Source organism: Prunus persica, chromosome G7 (assembly GCF_000346465.2).
Source record: "Prunus persica cultivar Lovell chromosome G7, Prunus_persica_NCBIv2, whole genome shotgun sequence".
NCBI lineage: Eukaryota > Viridiplantae > Streptophyta > Magnoliopsida > Rosales > Rosaceae > Prunus > Prunus persica.
The window spans coordinates 3,051,938-3,068,295 of record NC_034015.1 but is presented as its reverse complement, the minus strand read 5'-3'; the positions used below and the strand labels follow the sequence as shown (position 1 = coordinate 3,068,295).

General features: G+C 35.4%; 2 protein-coding genes and 1 long non-coding RNA gene across 7 annotated transcripts; all 3 read right to left on the bottom strand.

Annotated features, from left to right (window-relative positions):
- LOC109950427 lies at window positions 1,672–2,100 on the bottom strand. Its single transcript, XR_002272613.1, has 3 exons — window positions 2,011–2,100; window positions 1,829–1,916; window positions 1,672–1,724 (listed from the first exon to the last, which is right to left on the bottom strand). It is a non-coding gene; the product is annotated as an uncharacterized LOC109950427 (long non-coding RNA).
- On the bottom strand, window positions 2,198–4,215 carry LOC109950292 (glutamic acid-rich protein-like). Of its 5 annotated transcripts, XM_020568838.1 has the most exons (4): window positions 4,052–4,215; window positions 3,761–3,895; window positions 3,623–3,685; window positions 2,198–3,520 (listed from the first exon to the last, which is right to left on the bottom strand). In XM_020568838.1, exons 1-4 carry the CDS (start codon window positions 4,145–4,147, stop codon window positions 3,452–3,454), a joined length of 363 nt encoding a protein of 120 aa, XP_020424427.1. In that variant the 5' UTR covers window positions 4,148–4,215; the 3' UTR covers window positions 2,198–3,451. The 5 variants fall into 5 exon arrangements, with proteins under 5 accessions (XP_020424427.1, XP_020424423.1, XP_020424425.1 ...); XM_020568834.1 differs by having other exon boundaries at window positions 3,623–3,895; window positions 4,052–4,141; XM_020568836.1 differs by having other exon boundaries at window positions 3,761–4,131.
- On the bottom strand, window positions 8,758–14,811 carry LOC18770351 (probable protein S-acyltransferase 1). Its single transcript, XM_020568814.1, has 6 exons — window positions 14,316–14,811; window positions 12,894–13,073; window positions 12,500–12,805; window positions 11,574–11,795; window positions 9,848–10,367; window positions 8,758–9,010 (listed from the first exon to the last, which is right to left on the bottom strand). The coding sequence occupies exons 1-5, from the start codon at window positions 14,442–14,444 to the stop codon at window positions 9,894–9,896; spliced, it is 1,311 nt and encodes a 436-aa protein (XP_020424403.1). The 5' UTR covers window positions 14,445–14,811; the 3' UTR covers window positions 8,758–9,010; window positions 9,848–9,893.

Below are 16,358 nucleotides of genomic sequence, written 5' to 3'. Positions count from 1 at the left end.
ACACTCCTTCTTATTTGACAATTTTTTATTTTAGATATGGTTTAGCGAATGTATAGTCAGTTTCTGCGCTGCACTTTTTGCAAAAACTGTATTGCAGTTTTAGTTGCTTGTAATTGGCTACACAGCTTCTAATTGGATATTGTGATTCTTTTTTGAAGTTAATGAAAATTATACAATTGTTTAATGAGCGGATATTCGTTTTCGACTGCCATTCAATGCTTGTTTTCATATTTTGAGCAGATTTTGTTGCAGAAACTGCATTGCAGTTTCTGTTTATTTCAGATTTTGTTGTAGAAACTGCAGTGCAGTTTCTGTTTATTTGTTGCAGATTATGAGCAGAAACTACATTTCAATGCTGACCTACTTAAATGTGTTTTGAACAAAGTTTTAGTACTTTGATTATGGCTTTGGCTTTTGGGTTCTTTTCACATTTTTTGAGATGATTTTTTATTTTTATTTATTTATATAAACTGCACTGCAGTTTTAATTTGTTGCAGTATTTTTGACCAGAAAATTCAGTGCAGTTTGTTTGTTTCCTTTTCGTTTTGTTGCATCATGTTCCAAGATTATATTACAGTTTATATGTATAGGAAATATGTTCTCATATACCATAACTAGAAATATTTACAAACATCCACAAGAATTAAGATACATATTGTCTTGAGTTAACGAAAGGCAAATCACTAGAGACGATTAATTACACAGTTTTTGTGGTGTAGGAGTTTTGTGACATATTGTGCTCGATATTCATTCATGAATTTCTTGTCCACGCTTTTTGGAATGGGTTGTCCTTGTGCTATTTTATCCATATAGAACATGACGAACATGCCGCAATCCAATCTGCAAATGAAATACGAGATTAGTTTTTTTTGCTTTTGAATGATTTCAAACTGTAATGAATAGTTGAGTAGACACAATTCTTACGAAGATACACTTTGTTGAGCACATTCCATGTCATCCTCAAATGGAAACTGCAATGGATTTTGCATAATCCAATTGAGAGTGAGTTCTTCAGTTGGAGTCAAATCTTTTTGTACAAGTGTCGGGGGCCCTTCCTTTTGCTTCACAAGTGTTGGTTTTTTTTTAGTTTCTATGAACACTCGTGCTTGAGGTCTTATATATTCTAGCCACCCTTCAACAATATTAACCTGTTTAAAGAAGAAGAAAAAAAGAGAAAAAGAAATGGTAATCAGTGCATTGCATATTATAGTTTTGGTCTGAAATTAGGCAGTATGTATAATACAGAAACTGCAATGCAGTTTCTGTTTGTGTTTGTGCTGAGAAATTAAGACAGTTTCATTCCACTTACAAAGTTTCGAGCCATGTCAATGCACCTTTCTTCTTTTTGATGTCCCAACGATCTAAGTAGATTGTAGTGTCTCCACTTTCGTTCATTTTTGTGAAATGTGAGAAGTGTGAAGTGGAACTCTTCTTTTGAAATAATCGGGAAGAAAAGAACACTGCATTTCCCGAGTTTTTCAAGTAAGTGTTCATACAGGGCCCTGTGCCAAGATGGCTCTTGGAAGCTTTGCATGTAAGCCTGATATCATAGAATGGCAATTTGTTAGTATATATTTTTCGAAAACTGCAGTGCATTGTCTGTTTAAACAATTTTGAATTTTCAAAATAATACTTACCCAAGTCCATGTGGACATGTACTGTGGACTCTTTGTCTGCATGGGCTCTATTTTATCCTCCTCTATTTGGATATAGGCCTCAATAACCTGTTTCACATTGATTGGAGAAAATGGAATTATAAATGGGTAATATAGGTAGCACAATTAAAAAATACAGTGCAATGTGTGTTATAGAATTGGTAAATACTTACGTTTTGTGACAGTTCCAGGTCCCATACAATATCTTTGAGATCATGGTTTGTCACTTTCTCATTATTGAGTCCTGCCCAAAAGTTATCACTGCGGATTCGAATACATGAAATTCACAAGATTAGTTTTAGTTTAATTGTAATTAAAAGATGAAAGAATTGTTATTTTGGAATAGAGATATTACCGAGGTTGAGTACTTAAGTAGTGTTTTTCAATTCTTTCCCTGTCCGCCTTTGGAATTTTCTGCCACACCTTCCTCTGACCCCATCCTAGTTTTTTCTTTGCTGGATTTTTTTGTCCTTCATCTTCATCACTTGATTGTTGTAGACCTACAGGTATTGAATCATGAAGGCTCGTTCCTTTTGGGGGATCAGGAATTGGATTTGTGGCATTGGGCTGAGATGCCTCTTGTGTTAACTGCAGATTGAAAGGAAACTAATTAGAAATTTCATTCGATAAAACAGAAACTGCAATGCAGTTTCCATTTCTGTAAAGCAGATAACACACTGCATTGCATGCAGTTTCTATTTCTGTAAAGTAGATAACACACTGCATTGCAGGAAACGGAAACTGCATTACAGTTTCTGTTTCTGCAATGCAGAAAATAGAAAAAAGCAGCAGCTTGAACTGCAGTAATTGCATACCTCCTCGGAAGAGATAAGCTTGAATTGTGCTAGTTCTTCATCATCCTTTTTTGCCTCCTTTTTTGTTTTCTTATTTTTTTCGTACACATAGCAAGATGCTTGAAGCCTCTTTCTTTCTCTGTTCTTCACCCTTTGTACTCTTGAAGGAACATCAGGTGTTGGAGCATCTTGCTTCTTCTCTTCTTCTCTCTCTTCTTGTTGCTTCTCTTGTTCTTTATTTTCTTCTTCTCTCTCTTCTTGTTGCTTCTCTTCTTCTTTCTTTTCTTCTTCTTTCTCTTCAACTGGTTGTGTTGGTTGTTTTGTAGGCAGATCCATCTCCATTTCAAAGATTGTTGGGTCTGACAACAAGCTTTGAATTTCTGCCTTGTACTTTCCTTGAATCTCCTTTTTCTTGGCAATCTTCTCCATGTCAATACGAGTTTCCTTGCCTTCCAATTCTGCAATCCTCCTTTTCAAATTTTGTATTTCATTAAGCTGAACTGTAGATTCCACTGTCATGGTGGCAGTCACACATTCTTCATTATCTAATTTCTCTATGTATGTTGCCAACTCCACTTCCAGCTCCTTTGATCTCTTTTCTGCTTGGATAAATATATCCCACAATTCCTTCATTTTCTTCTCACTGTCTTCATTTTTTTCATCCTTCCACAGTTGTAATCTTTCCGGGCAAACGAAGCTAGGATCTTGTTGTTGGCGGTAGTTGATTTGGTCTGTCATGGACTTCACCAAGAGGTCTTGAATTGCAAGAGGTTCTTTTCCAGCTTCATTCTCAAACATTTTCTTCTTTTCCAGCCTCTTTTAATTCTGGAGTTTGATCAGCATCATCAGGTTTTCCTTGGTTTTCTGCTTCCTCTGCTTCTCCTTGTTGTCCCTCATCATCTTCTTTTTCTTTTTCCTGCATATTGAACAGAAACTAATTAGAAACTGCATTGCATTGGAGGAAACGAAAACCGAAATGCATAATTCACTGTTTAGAGATTCTTATACCTTGTCAAGAGGGTCTCCCTCTTCTCCGGTAGTTTTTCTCTTTTTATATGTTTTCAAAATACCCTGTACAATGAGATTGAATGATTCAGAAACTGCATTGGATAAAATGAAAACTGCAATCTAGAAAACACAAACTGCAATGCACTGTATACAGATTTCAATTACCTTCTCAACAGTGTCTTCCTCTTCCCTGGTAGTTTTTCGCTTTTTAGGAGTTTTGAAAATACCCTGTACAATGAGAATGATTTAGCATGGATTCACATTCAAGATACATTAAAACAGAACATGCGATAAATTGCATACCTCGATGTCATTCAAGTCCTTTATTTGGTTGAATCTTGTGTAGAGTTCCACAAGACTCCATTTAAGAATGGCAGGAGTTTCTTTCTCCTTGCCAAGGATTGGTTGTATGATGTTTGTCCTCTCACACAGTAGAAACTGCACAGTTCAAAAACAAGATATATCAGAAATTAGGTTGGAAACTGCATAGGATAAAACAGAAACTGCGTTGCAGTTTCCATTTCTGCATTGCAGTAAATGGAAACTGCATTGCCTAAAACTCAAAATGCATTGCATAAGCCACTGTTTACTTACCAATATTAGGATAGTGCAACCCGAAACAGCTCCTATAGAGGCTTCTCCTCCCTTCTTTGCTTTTGCTTTTGCTTTTGCGGTCAAGGATTCATTCATGTAGGCTGAAACAGCTCTTGCCCACGAATAGCTTGAAAGTGTGTCTAGATTCACACAGTGCTTAAATAATTTCCAATGCAAAGTAGATGAAGAGTTGGCAAAAAGGAATGTCATGTACAGCATAATCAATATTAGGCTGACCACCTCCTTGTCGTAATCAACTTCTTCTTCTTCTTCTTCTTCAGCTTCTTTCTTTTCTTTTCCTTTGTTCGTTTTTTTCTTTTGCTCTATCTTTGCCTTTTCTTTCTTCGGTTGGTTTGCCAAGGCAATTGTCTTTTGTAATTCTGCTTCTACCTAGTTTTTTGATGGTTTTCCCTTTTCTCCAAAGTGCCTTGTTCTGAAGGTAGCAGTGTACCTATCATTGAAAAGTTTGACAGATTTGCCTTCATTTGGCAGTCCTAGAATCTGAGTCACTGCATTGCCTGTGATTTGGAATGATTTGGTTCCAAATTTGAAGGATTTTGTATCCGGATCAAATTTCTTGAGCAGCTGTACTAAGTCAAGGTCCGACTTATTCATGTTATTCATGTCAATTCTCTGGCGGTAAAATAGCTCGATCAAGTTCCAGAAAGGGGTTTTCTTGAGAAGCTTCTTCTGCCTTTCATTGAGCTTGTCCTTTATGTCTCTAATGATACTGTTGAAAGCATAGGCATTGCACCGAAATTGGACATAATCCGGGTGCTTTGCTTTCCGATCATAGTTTGGCTTTGGCTTTGGTTTACTCTTTTGAGCCATCGTTTTGATTCTGCGCTTTGGTTGGTTTTCAGCTTCATTCTTTTGTGGTGACATTTCTTGTTCCATTTTGTGGTCAAAATTTGCAACAAACAACTAGAAACTGCTGCTCAAAATTTGATGTGAAAAGAAACCAAAAGGCAAAAACAGTACTGAAACTAATATCAAAACACATTTAACTTCATGAGTAGTTATAACATTCCCATAAACCCTAGCAAAAAGCACTCTGAAATTGAATTATGGAACCAGAAACTGCAATGCAGTTTCTGGTCAAAATTTGCTACAAACAACCAGAAACCAAAAGGCAAAAACAGTACTGAAACTAATATCAAAACACATTTAACTTCATGAGCAGTTATAACATTCCCATAAACCCTAGCAAAAAGCACTCTGAAATTGAATTATGGAACCAGAAACTGCATTGCAGTTTCTGGTCAAAATCTGCTACAAACAACCAGAAACCAAAAGGCAAAGTACTAAAACAAATATCAAAACACATTTAACTTTATGAGCAGTTATAACATTCCCATAAACCAACAAAAAGCACTCTGAAATTGAATTATGGAACCAAAAACTGCAATTTTTGGTCAAAATCTGCTACAAACAACCAGAAACCAAGTTTCTGGTCAAAATCGAAGACAAACAACCAGAAACCAAAAGGCAAAAACAGTAGCAAAAACGAATATCAAAACACATTTAACTTCATGAGCAGTTATAACATTCCCATAAATCCTAGCAAAAAGCACTCTAAAATTAAATTATGGAACCAGAAACTGCATTGCAGTTTCTGGTCAAAATTTGCTACAAACAACCAGAAACCAAAAGGCAAAAACAGTACTAGAACCGTCGTCGGTGTAAAACCTAAAATCGAAGAGAGTACTGATTCATTTTCTTACGGTTTAGCTTCGGTCGTCGTCGGTGGTCGTTGCTCGTCGTCGTTGCTCGTCGTCGCCGTTGCTCGTCATCTTCGTTTCTGGTCGTCCCCGTTGCTGCTCATCGGCTTCGTTTTTGGAGAATAGTTTGTAGGTTTGCAGTGGGATATGAAAGGTCGCGCGAAACCAGTTTTTGAAGTGATTAAATTTGAGTAGTGTCGTTTTGTGTTGTGTTTTGTGGGAATGTTATGTCGTTTTGACAGTTTTAAGTTTTGGTTTATAATTAAATAAACTGTATTTGACAGTTAAGCATAATGGCACATGTAGTAATTTTAGGGTTGTTGGATGTCCTTTTGGTAAAATTAGGTGGCTTTGGTTTTATATTAATTAAGCAAAATTAATTATCTTTCTTCCAAATTAGTTAAGTTTTTTATGGGTTAAAACTAAAGAGCCCAAGATTCTATTAGGTCCTCACACCCTTTGGGCCGATGCTGCATATAAATTTGACTCCACAACAAGAGTTGACTATGAATTAGGGGTGGCAATTTCTTATACGACCCGTTACACGACTCGAAACCCGCACGAAAAAAATACGACCCGAACTCGCACGATTAATAATTGGGTAATTTTCGAGTCCATCCGCTGCTGACTCGTTTATAAACGGGTGGATTTCGGGTCAACCCACAAACCCGTTAAAATACTTGTTTAACCCGTTTATTAAACGGGTCATGTCAGGGGTCGTGTCAACTCGTTTAATATCTGCCAACCTTCATTTCTCTCCAACAATTTATCCACCATGCTATAGACAACTTTGTGATTATATACTATGCCTTTTGATTTTTATAATATATATATATATTTTTAATCTCTTTTGTTTTTCTTTCTTTTCCATATCTCTCTCTCTTTTCTTTCTTTTCCTTCTCTCTTCTCTCTAGTATAATCATAAAAATCTCTCTAGTATAATCATAAAAAATCGCCTCAATTCATTTTTAAAAAACCCAATAAACAACAAATAATATAATCATAAAAAAGTTTAAATTGAAATCGTCATCATCTTACAAAGTTTATGCTCATATCAACCTTACAAAAACAAATAAGTTCACAACTTAATCAAAATAAGCACAAATAAGCTTCAAACCAAAATCGATTACATACTCAGAATCTTGGCTTCAATGCTTATTTCATTTCATAACATGTGATTACATACATAAGCTTGCTAATGCATACATCGATTTATGGATCACATGTTTCTTTTTCACATTTTGAGACACCTGAGGCATCATGCAAGTCTGCCACCTGAGCTTTCAAGGAAGCCACCTCTTTTGCAAACGTTTTTTTTCTTTTCTTTTGTTTAAGTTTGGGAATGGTGTTTTCTTTTTCTTTTTCGTTTGCAAACTTGTTTGCATATGAGTTTTATTTTTCAAAATCAATGTTAGTTATGATGTTTGATTATTTTGTTATCTTTGGATTTATTGATTATACATGTTTGCATATGAATTTTGTTTTTTTTAAATCAATATTTGTTGTGGTGTTTGATTATTTTTGTTATCTTTGAATTGTTTGAATTTGTTGATTATACATGTTTGCATACGAATTTTATTTTTTAAAATCAATATTTGTTAGTGTTTGATTTTTTTCATTATCTTTTGACAGTTTGAATTTATTGATTATTATACATGTTTGCATATGAATTTTGTTTTTAAAATCCATGTTTGTTAGTTGGAACTGAAATCGTAACCATTAAATTAATTAATTATTCCTCTATAACACTAAGACTCTTGGTGGAGTGTTGGAAAGCTCTTGGATTTTAAAGAAGGAGGACATGGGTTCAAAACCCATTGCCAACCTCTCTTTTTTCTTTCTTTCTTTTCTTTCTCTCTCTCTCTTTTTTTCTTTCTTTTCCTCCTCTCCTCTCTCTCTCTCTCTTTTTCTTTCTTTTCCTTACATTTTCTCTCCTCTCCCTATTTTTTTTCTTTAAATTTTTTCAGTTGTGAGTTTTGTAACATGTATGTTATTATTTATGAAATTTAATCACGGGTAGTCAAAGTTTATAGTTCTTTGTACATAGCGACGTTGCTTTATTAGTTGCTACCACTTTTATTAAACAGGTTATTAACCAGGTAACCTGTTTAATAACCTGTTTAAGGCCACCTGAACCCGACACGACACGATTATTAAATGGGTCGGATTTGGGTTGAGCATTCTTGACACGTTTATTATTCCGACACGAGACACGACACGAACCCGACACGACAAGACCCATTGCCAGCCCTACTATGAATTGGAAATTTTGAAATCTTTCTGTTTTGTAAGTTGGAAAAAGACTACTCTATTTCCTCCTCCATATTAAGAAGTTAAGCTGCTATGGATACTTATTGAAGTTTGAAATTCGTTTTTTTTTGTTGGATTGAAAATCGATTTTGTTATAATTAATTTGGGAATGAGAATATAAAAACGAAATAATGGCAGTCCAGATTAATCTCAACTTTGGTGTTGTACTGCACCAAACAATTGCTACAAATTCAGTCATATCCCAAACAGTCCAGTGTAATATAAAAGGGTTAATTCAATCCACTCTAGTCTAGCCTACCGAACGGGGCCTTTTTGTTCTTGGACAGGGTTTGAAACCTGGCCTATTTGTGGTAAGGTCGGTCTAGTAATTGAACTTCGATATAAATTCATAGCAAAACTGGAAAGAAAGAAAAGTGGGAGCAATAGCATAAGCCGTATTTTTCAGTCTTGGATATGTATCTATTATAGAACGAAACGTAAAGCTTGTGTTGCATGGTCCGTTTTTAATTAAATACCATTAGCTCACATAATCTACATGCACTAATCCCAGAAAAAAAACAGAAAAAAAGAAGAAGATAAATTACATGAGTTCCTAAAAGCTAAAGAAAGAAAAGAACTCAACCCTGTAAAATTGTTCTTTAATGTAGCACCTTCATTTTTTTTTTTTTTTTTTAATATGTACCGAGCTATTATTTATTGCACCTGTTTGTGCCATATCACAGCTCTTCTAGTTTTGTAGATTCAGTAATGAAGTAGGATAAAAATAGGAGTTGGGGTGAGAGAGATTGAACACAAGAATGTGCAGAAGAATGAATTAATTTCATTTTCTTCATTCCATTAAAAATACATCACTGACCTTCAAATTCTACCTCCAATCTCAGTAAATTAGCATTTTTAAGCCCCCATCATGTTCAGTCAATCTGTCTTATGGCATGCATGCACTGAGAAAAGTTTTCTGCACCAAAACCTGAGCAAAAACAGTAAGACAAGGTAAGGACAACCAATTACTATGCAAGAGTGGCAAATTAATTCTTAATTCAACAAGTTAATAGCAGAACATAACATGCAAAATAGAGTCCAGAAACATATGAAGTGATTTTGCAAAATCCAAAGCCTGTTTTATCCAAGAAAAAAGAACAGAAAAGAAAAGCTAATATCTGATATGATATCTGAAGCTTCTCCACAAAATCTAAACTACACCAGTCTTCTGGAACCATTTCCCACTGCTACTTTTGCTTTCAAACAGACAATGCCATTGCAGTTTGCAGATCCACTGTAAGTAGAAGCCAAAGTGGCTTCTTGACTTCAAATGGTTCAAAAATTCTAGTAGCTAGGAGGTGCTGTACGAGGTGCCATTGCCAATTCTATAATTCATAGCTTGGAATGAGATATTGCCAAACTTGCTGCAATGGTGAAGTGCTATTTGTGCTATTTGTGAAATGAGATTATCTCAAACTCAAATTAACATGATCCTAAGTTGTTTCATTGGAGTTGAAAAAGTGAAAAGTGTGCCAAACTGTAGGAGATGCTCCGAACTTTAGGCATTCATGTTGCCGCCCCTTGATAACTATAAAATACTTAAGTTGGAACTTGTTAGGGAAAAGGACATCCCACCTACATTGTTGCAATATGAAGTTTGTCACCGAAAACAAATTCACATTCATGCAACTAGATTAAAGGTCATTTATGCGATAAAATAAACTTTACTATGATGTCCGGCAACATATCATCAGCTAATATCTTCATGGAAAAAAAATGCTAAATATCCATATTCAAAGTATAAAGAGACTGAGAGAAAGAATACCTTTTTTTCTTCTTTTTTTGTCTTTTTTATTTAGAAAACAAGCGAACTACTGAGGCCTCTTATCATTAGTAGAATTAACTCCAATGCCGGAACTTCCCTGTGAACGTCTTTGTTCTTGACCAATAGGAAAGATAAATGGATTTAATGCAGGTTCATCTGCTGCGTTCCGTTTTAAATTATCATCAAAATCACTGCTACCCAAATTCTTCTTCTTCATGTTATCATCAATCCCACTGTAGTCCAATTTCTGCAAAATACTTGGAACCATCATATTCCCATCCTTGCCAAACTTACTTCCCCTTTCCATGTCAAATTTCTCTTTGGAGCCAATGAAGCCTCTGTTACTCTCTGAAGCGATGGATCCCATTACTGTGTCGTCGTCTTTTGAGACCCATGCTCGGAAGTTGACCATTGAAGGTGGAATCCTTGAGCAGAACACTTCTTTCAAGTTTCCCAGTACTCCCTTAGTGTATGGGTTTTCATTCTTATCGTAACGGTAACGAAAATTCTCATAAGTCGTCTGTGACAAAGCAGTGGTCAGAATGAAAAAATCTAAATTCAGAATAAAACACTGGGTAAGAATTCAAATGACAGTCGTGCTAAACAATGTAAACAAAGATAAGCCATCTTGTTATCATGTAGATGCAAGATGAAAAATATGCACGCAGCAACTATACATGCATAACATATCCAAAAAATAGTAGGGATTATCAAGTGCGGAGGTAGACAGAAACATATATGCGCAACTCATTCTGCACAAAATTAACAGATAACACTGTACCCCAAATACTTAAGTTGTTAGGGATGTGCCAAAATTTTACATCAACTTAACATCCCCTCTATACCAGAAAAAAAATAAAAGCAAGAAGAAGAAGTGTAAGCTATTTAGGAATGAGCCAACAACATCTTCTAAGTTAACCCCCACCTCCCTCAGGTGCATCACTATGGACATAGAGAAACATATATCTGCACCCAAGACCTCTCAGAACCAAAGTTCTGATACCATGTCAAATTTTTTTAGTTTACCACTACTACCACAAGTGTAAGCTTTTGAGTTACATTGTAGCCTAACAAGAACAAACCAACCTTTCAGTATATTAGAGATAATGGTTAGCGAGTATTAGTTATTCTGTACCCCTAAATTATCAGATCTGTGATAGAGTTTGTGATAATCTACAATTCATGTCAATATCCTATATGACATATATGCATAGGTAGCTGTCCCCTTTCCTGTATATAGCTATACGTTAATTCAAGGCAGGTAATGCATTAAAGATACATTTCTTACCAAATTAAGCAAGAGAATCGTCAATCCCAAAGAAGAAAGGAAACCTAGAACAATACATCTAGTCTAGTTACCCTGACCAGTAGTTTTCCATCTCAATTGAGGATTTTGAGATCAAAGGTTAAAGTTGACTGCAGCATAGCAGTGGCACTAGATAGCACAGTGAAGGAGGGATTTTTTTCCTTATGTAGGCCGTCTAAAAACATGTACTTAGCATAATCTAAATCATATTTTATGAAATGAACCCAAATACGCACTGTGGCACTAGATAGCACAATGAATGTATCATTATCTCCCTTATCATTCCTCTCTAATATACATACAACTAACAGATAATCTTAGTTTTATATATGAGAAGGAAAGCGACCAGACTACAAGAAATTGCATTATTGATAAATGATTTGGAAAAAATAATAATAATAAGAAAGCGAAGAGGTCTACCTGGTTGGTGCAAATTAGATAGATATGGAAAACTGTTAGCCCACCAACAAACCATACTGCTACAAAGCAATATACTATGAGAATAACTGATACGATGTCATGTCCCATAGCCCTCCACAGATTGCCACCTTGTCGAAGAATGTTGATCCAAGACAAGACAAAGACATATATGCACAGGAAGGTTGATGACGAAATAAACAAAATGAAAAATGGATAGTTACGCTGCAAGAACAAGAACATGAAAGAGGTAGGTTAGAAAGAGTGCAAATTGTTTTATATTGGAACAAGCTCTTTTAGGTAGTTTTCCTCAAGGAAACTAATGAATCCTATGGGTGAATTGTATTTTGCGAGTTTGAAACCTTCCATATTTTAGCCAACGCATGACCACATTACTTTTTCTTATGGTACATATAGCTTGCTAGTTACCAAAGTATCCATTTTAATGAAAGAACATTAGTCTGGTTGAGTGTTTCATACATTTTGTGACCCCTTAGGTTGTCCTACATCACATTGCTACTTGGTATCAAGCCATAAGACAAACTTTTCTTCCTGCTCCTGGTGTTTTCTTCACTCTTGTTTACGGTCACATCTATCCCGTTGTCATCTTTTTAGCTAAACTTATATATTCAGAGTTATACAAAAACCAATACCTTTTTAGGCAAAGAAAGACTTTTCTTATAAAACAAGGAACAGAATTCACTTCAACACAAGTAACTGAGAATATCAACTTTTACCAATTGATAAAGCCAAATGAAGAGTTTGGGACATAATATCCAACAAATTCTCAAATATAATGCAATACACTGACCAGAAGAATTTCTAAGTTTCATTACCTCCACTTGAAAACTAGCAGCCTTATTCAATTTCCATTTAGACACCCGGAACATAAATTGCAGAGTTAATAGTTGGGAGGGGAAGAAACTTACTAATCCAATACACTGACCCACCCATGGACAGTGGTGATCAAACTTCTGAACACAGTTGTTGCAGATCGAGCAATGAGAAGCACGCGGTGGACGATATAGCAAACAAGTGTCACAAAACTTTACCTTCACTACATGGCCATTGACCTGTACATCCTTTATTCGGGGTATTCTCAAATTAGAGGCTTTGTTATTGACCCACTCCATCGATCCAGACATATCATATGCCTCATCAGAATCAGGTGGTCGAGAGTTCCTTGGAATGATACCAGGATCCCTACCAGATGTCAAGTACAGAAAAGTGAAATCCTGCATGAGCCAATATAAGTCAGATTTGAAGTTTTTCATTTGGTGAAGCAGGCTCCCACTGTACGAAAAAGAATTTCAATTTACCAACCAAAACAGTGAGGATTATTCCCCCAGTTAGTACAGGATAGTCATAATGTCCATGTTCTCCTTTCATCGTTACAAGCATTCTTATGCAGAATGTTAGTGCAGGACATCCAATCAAAAAGCTAGTTAGAAACAGTGATGCAGCATCATGACCAAAGACTATTCTTCCACCACACAAAAATTTCTGTCAAGAAGAGAAGTTTTTAGTGTTAGTCCATATGATAATCAAATGTGAAATTGTTATTCTAGCCACTTTTGACATGGATGTACAAAATTACCTAACTTTAGATGGATGATTTTGAATGCAAAAGAATGAGTGACGGTAAACACATTCGTAAACAGATTCATGAACACAATAAATGTGTTCGTATTACTTGGTTAAAATGCATAACAGCCTCATTTTTCAGAAAATTTGTTTGGTAGATGAATAGTTATAATTTTCTATATGCAGGACATGGGTAGAAACAAAGTTAATCTTCTCAACTGATCCACACAATAAAAAATTAATAGAACTGCCCTATATATTATTCCATAAGCATGATATACAAACAAGAGACTATCTGTAACAAAGATAGTGTGGCACCTTCAACCCCAAAATTTAGTTCCACAACTTTTAGACCCCTCAGATAGTGAGACTACTAATTGATGAGGTGCTTCTCAGATCATTTCTTCAAATTTTATTTTATTTTTTTAAATTGTTAGGTCCTTCTTAGATCAATTACGTCTCGTTAATCGGTTGAAGCTTCTCAAACAACTGGATTGACAATAATATGCAAAATTAGCATCTAAAACAACAGAAAAGTACATGAAGTTGATTCCTACATAGATGTTCTAAGGCTTGACAGAAAAAACAAAAGGGTCAAGACAGAGTTAAGATCACTTGAAAAAAAAGAAGCAAAGAACTGCTCAAAATACAAAGGACAAAGTCATGGAACCTTTTTATGCTCAATTTGAATGCCAAGCATGCTAGGGGGTAAAAACTCCCAAGTACAACAACGTACCATACCAACTCAACAACTCCTTTGCAATTTAATGTCAACATTTAAACAGAATGAGCTATTAACCCAGATAACTAGACTTCCCAAAGATGTATGTTTTACTTCACCTCTGGAGAATCATATTTCAATTCAGAATTAGGAAGACAGTCTTCTAATTCTATACCTAAGCCTAATGGTATTTCTGACAACCACAGAAACAAACTCATGAGACCAAAAAAATTGTAAAATGGGTAACAATTATATCCACACAAAAAAAAAAGGCCCAAATGATGAATTATTATCTAAAAATCCACAAAACCAAGCTGCAACCCCAAGGCAGGCATAAAAAGGGAGCAATTGGTTTAAAAAACATGAAACAAATCATTCTGCATAAACAAGATCTCCACAAGAAAAGAACCCATAATCATCATGAGCATATAACATCATACATTGTTACCCTGCCAGACTAGGTAGAGTCTTTCTTTTTCAGGGCTGGGCTTCGGAGGAGGAGCCACGGCTGTGTCGTCGTCCATGCCATTGGAGGGAACATCCCAAACTTGGCTCTTTTTCCTACTCATAATAAAATTTTCAATTCAATTTTTTTCCCTTTTCTTTTTAGGTTTCTTCAACAATCTCCTTCTATTCGCATATACCCGCATCAAAATGAGACCATTTTTCTGATGGGTAAGCGAATGAAACGAGATTTAAAAAAACACAGCTGTGGGTTGTAGGAGGATGCCCTTTCACATGATATTCATCTGGGCCTAATGGCTTCCCCTCTCTCTCTCTCTCTCTCTCTGGTTTTTCTACCTGTTTGCCTATGCCTGCCCCGTATTCAGAATTTTGCTCACCCACCTCATCAATCTTACAAATCCCCTCTCTCCAACAAACTTGCTGTCAAACGGGTCTCCGGCTTCCAAATACGACCGTCTTTTTCGCGCCCAAACCGATATGTTTTTTACCGTTACAATTACACCCTTCCATATATTTACTACACGTAACGCATATGCTCAATTTCTCATGCATGCATTTTGCATCATGGCTCTAATAAGACGAAAATTATTATACTTTTTTTCTTTGCCTAAATTGTAAGAGTGGGACTTGAGGTCATACATCAAGACTTGTTTTCCATTTATTGTTGGTTTTGGGCTGATTGTGTGGTTTAAAAGGTCAAGGAACTTTTTATGATAATGATCATGTTGTGGAAGTTGACGTGAAGGGGAAAGATGGACCATGGCCTCAAAACTTTGAGTCTATTTTTATTGATTTGATGGATGATGAGATTTCAGAGAGAAACCGATCACAACATTTTCCCAAACTAGTTGGCAAACTATCATAAATGAACTTCATACTAGGACGAACTACCCTAATAGTATTGCCTAGCTAAAAAATAAGTACCAATCTTTTGAGACAAACGTAAATTTTGACTCATACTAATGGACTGGCGGATCAATAAATTTTCCTTCCTGAGGCCAAGAACTTGTAAAGTCTGTCCTAACTTACATTGGCTAATGGAGCCTACCAACAATCTGTAAAGTCTTTGCATAAAGTCTCAACCATTCATTTGCCACTTTGCCCTACCTTAGCCTTTTTTTTAGGCATTCCCCAATTCAACATAAAATATCATGAAAACTTGGCACTTTCATAATTGTAGAACAAGATTGAGTGGAGGCTAATGCCTTCATTGGCTCCTTACTAGATCCGCTATTGAGTGGGAATCCAACTTTAGGAACTATTATTGTAGAAGATGATGCATTGAAAAGCCTTTCTAACTAAGGTATGAAAAACTTTTGCAATGTATTAAAAGATTCAAAAATTAGATATGTAATTCCATATAAGTTGGTTTTGCTTCCCAAAAGATTTAAAAAGAAGGGTTAATCATTTTATTAGTCTCTGAATTTAGACTCGATTTGCATTTGAGTACCTTAATTTACAAAATGGTTCCCGTGGTCCTTTAACTTCATTTTCATTAGGACAAATGGTCCTACCGTCAATATTGTTAACTTTTCTGTTAAATGCATGGGCAAAATGGTATTTTTGTATCAAAATTGATTAAAATATGAATAAAAAATTAAAATTAAACTCTCCCTTTTCCCCTCTATCCCAATTTCTACTCCTCCCAAACTTTATTAAATTTTTTTTTTGTTGGTTTTTTTATGTGATTTTCTTTTATTGTTATTTTAAAGATATAATCATTTTTTTGGTTTTAATATAAAAATACTATTTTGCCCTCGCACTTAACAAAAAAAAATTGACAGAAGTAACGGTAGGACTAGTTGTGCAAATGAAACTAAAGTTAAGGGACCACAGGAACCATTTTGCAAATTGAGTCTAAATTCAAGGACTAATAAAATAAAAAACCCTAAAAAAAAAGGTTGCCCCCACTATTAGAAATTGATTAAAATAGTATTATTGAAGGCTAAAGCCGCTTATTATTTTATTTCCCTATTTTTGAAGAGTTGTGGGCTGGTTGTAACTTGTATTCGACAAAA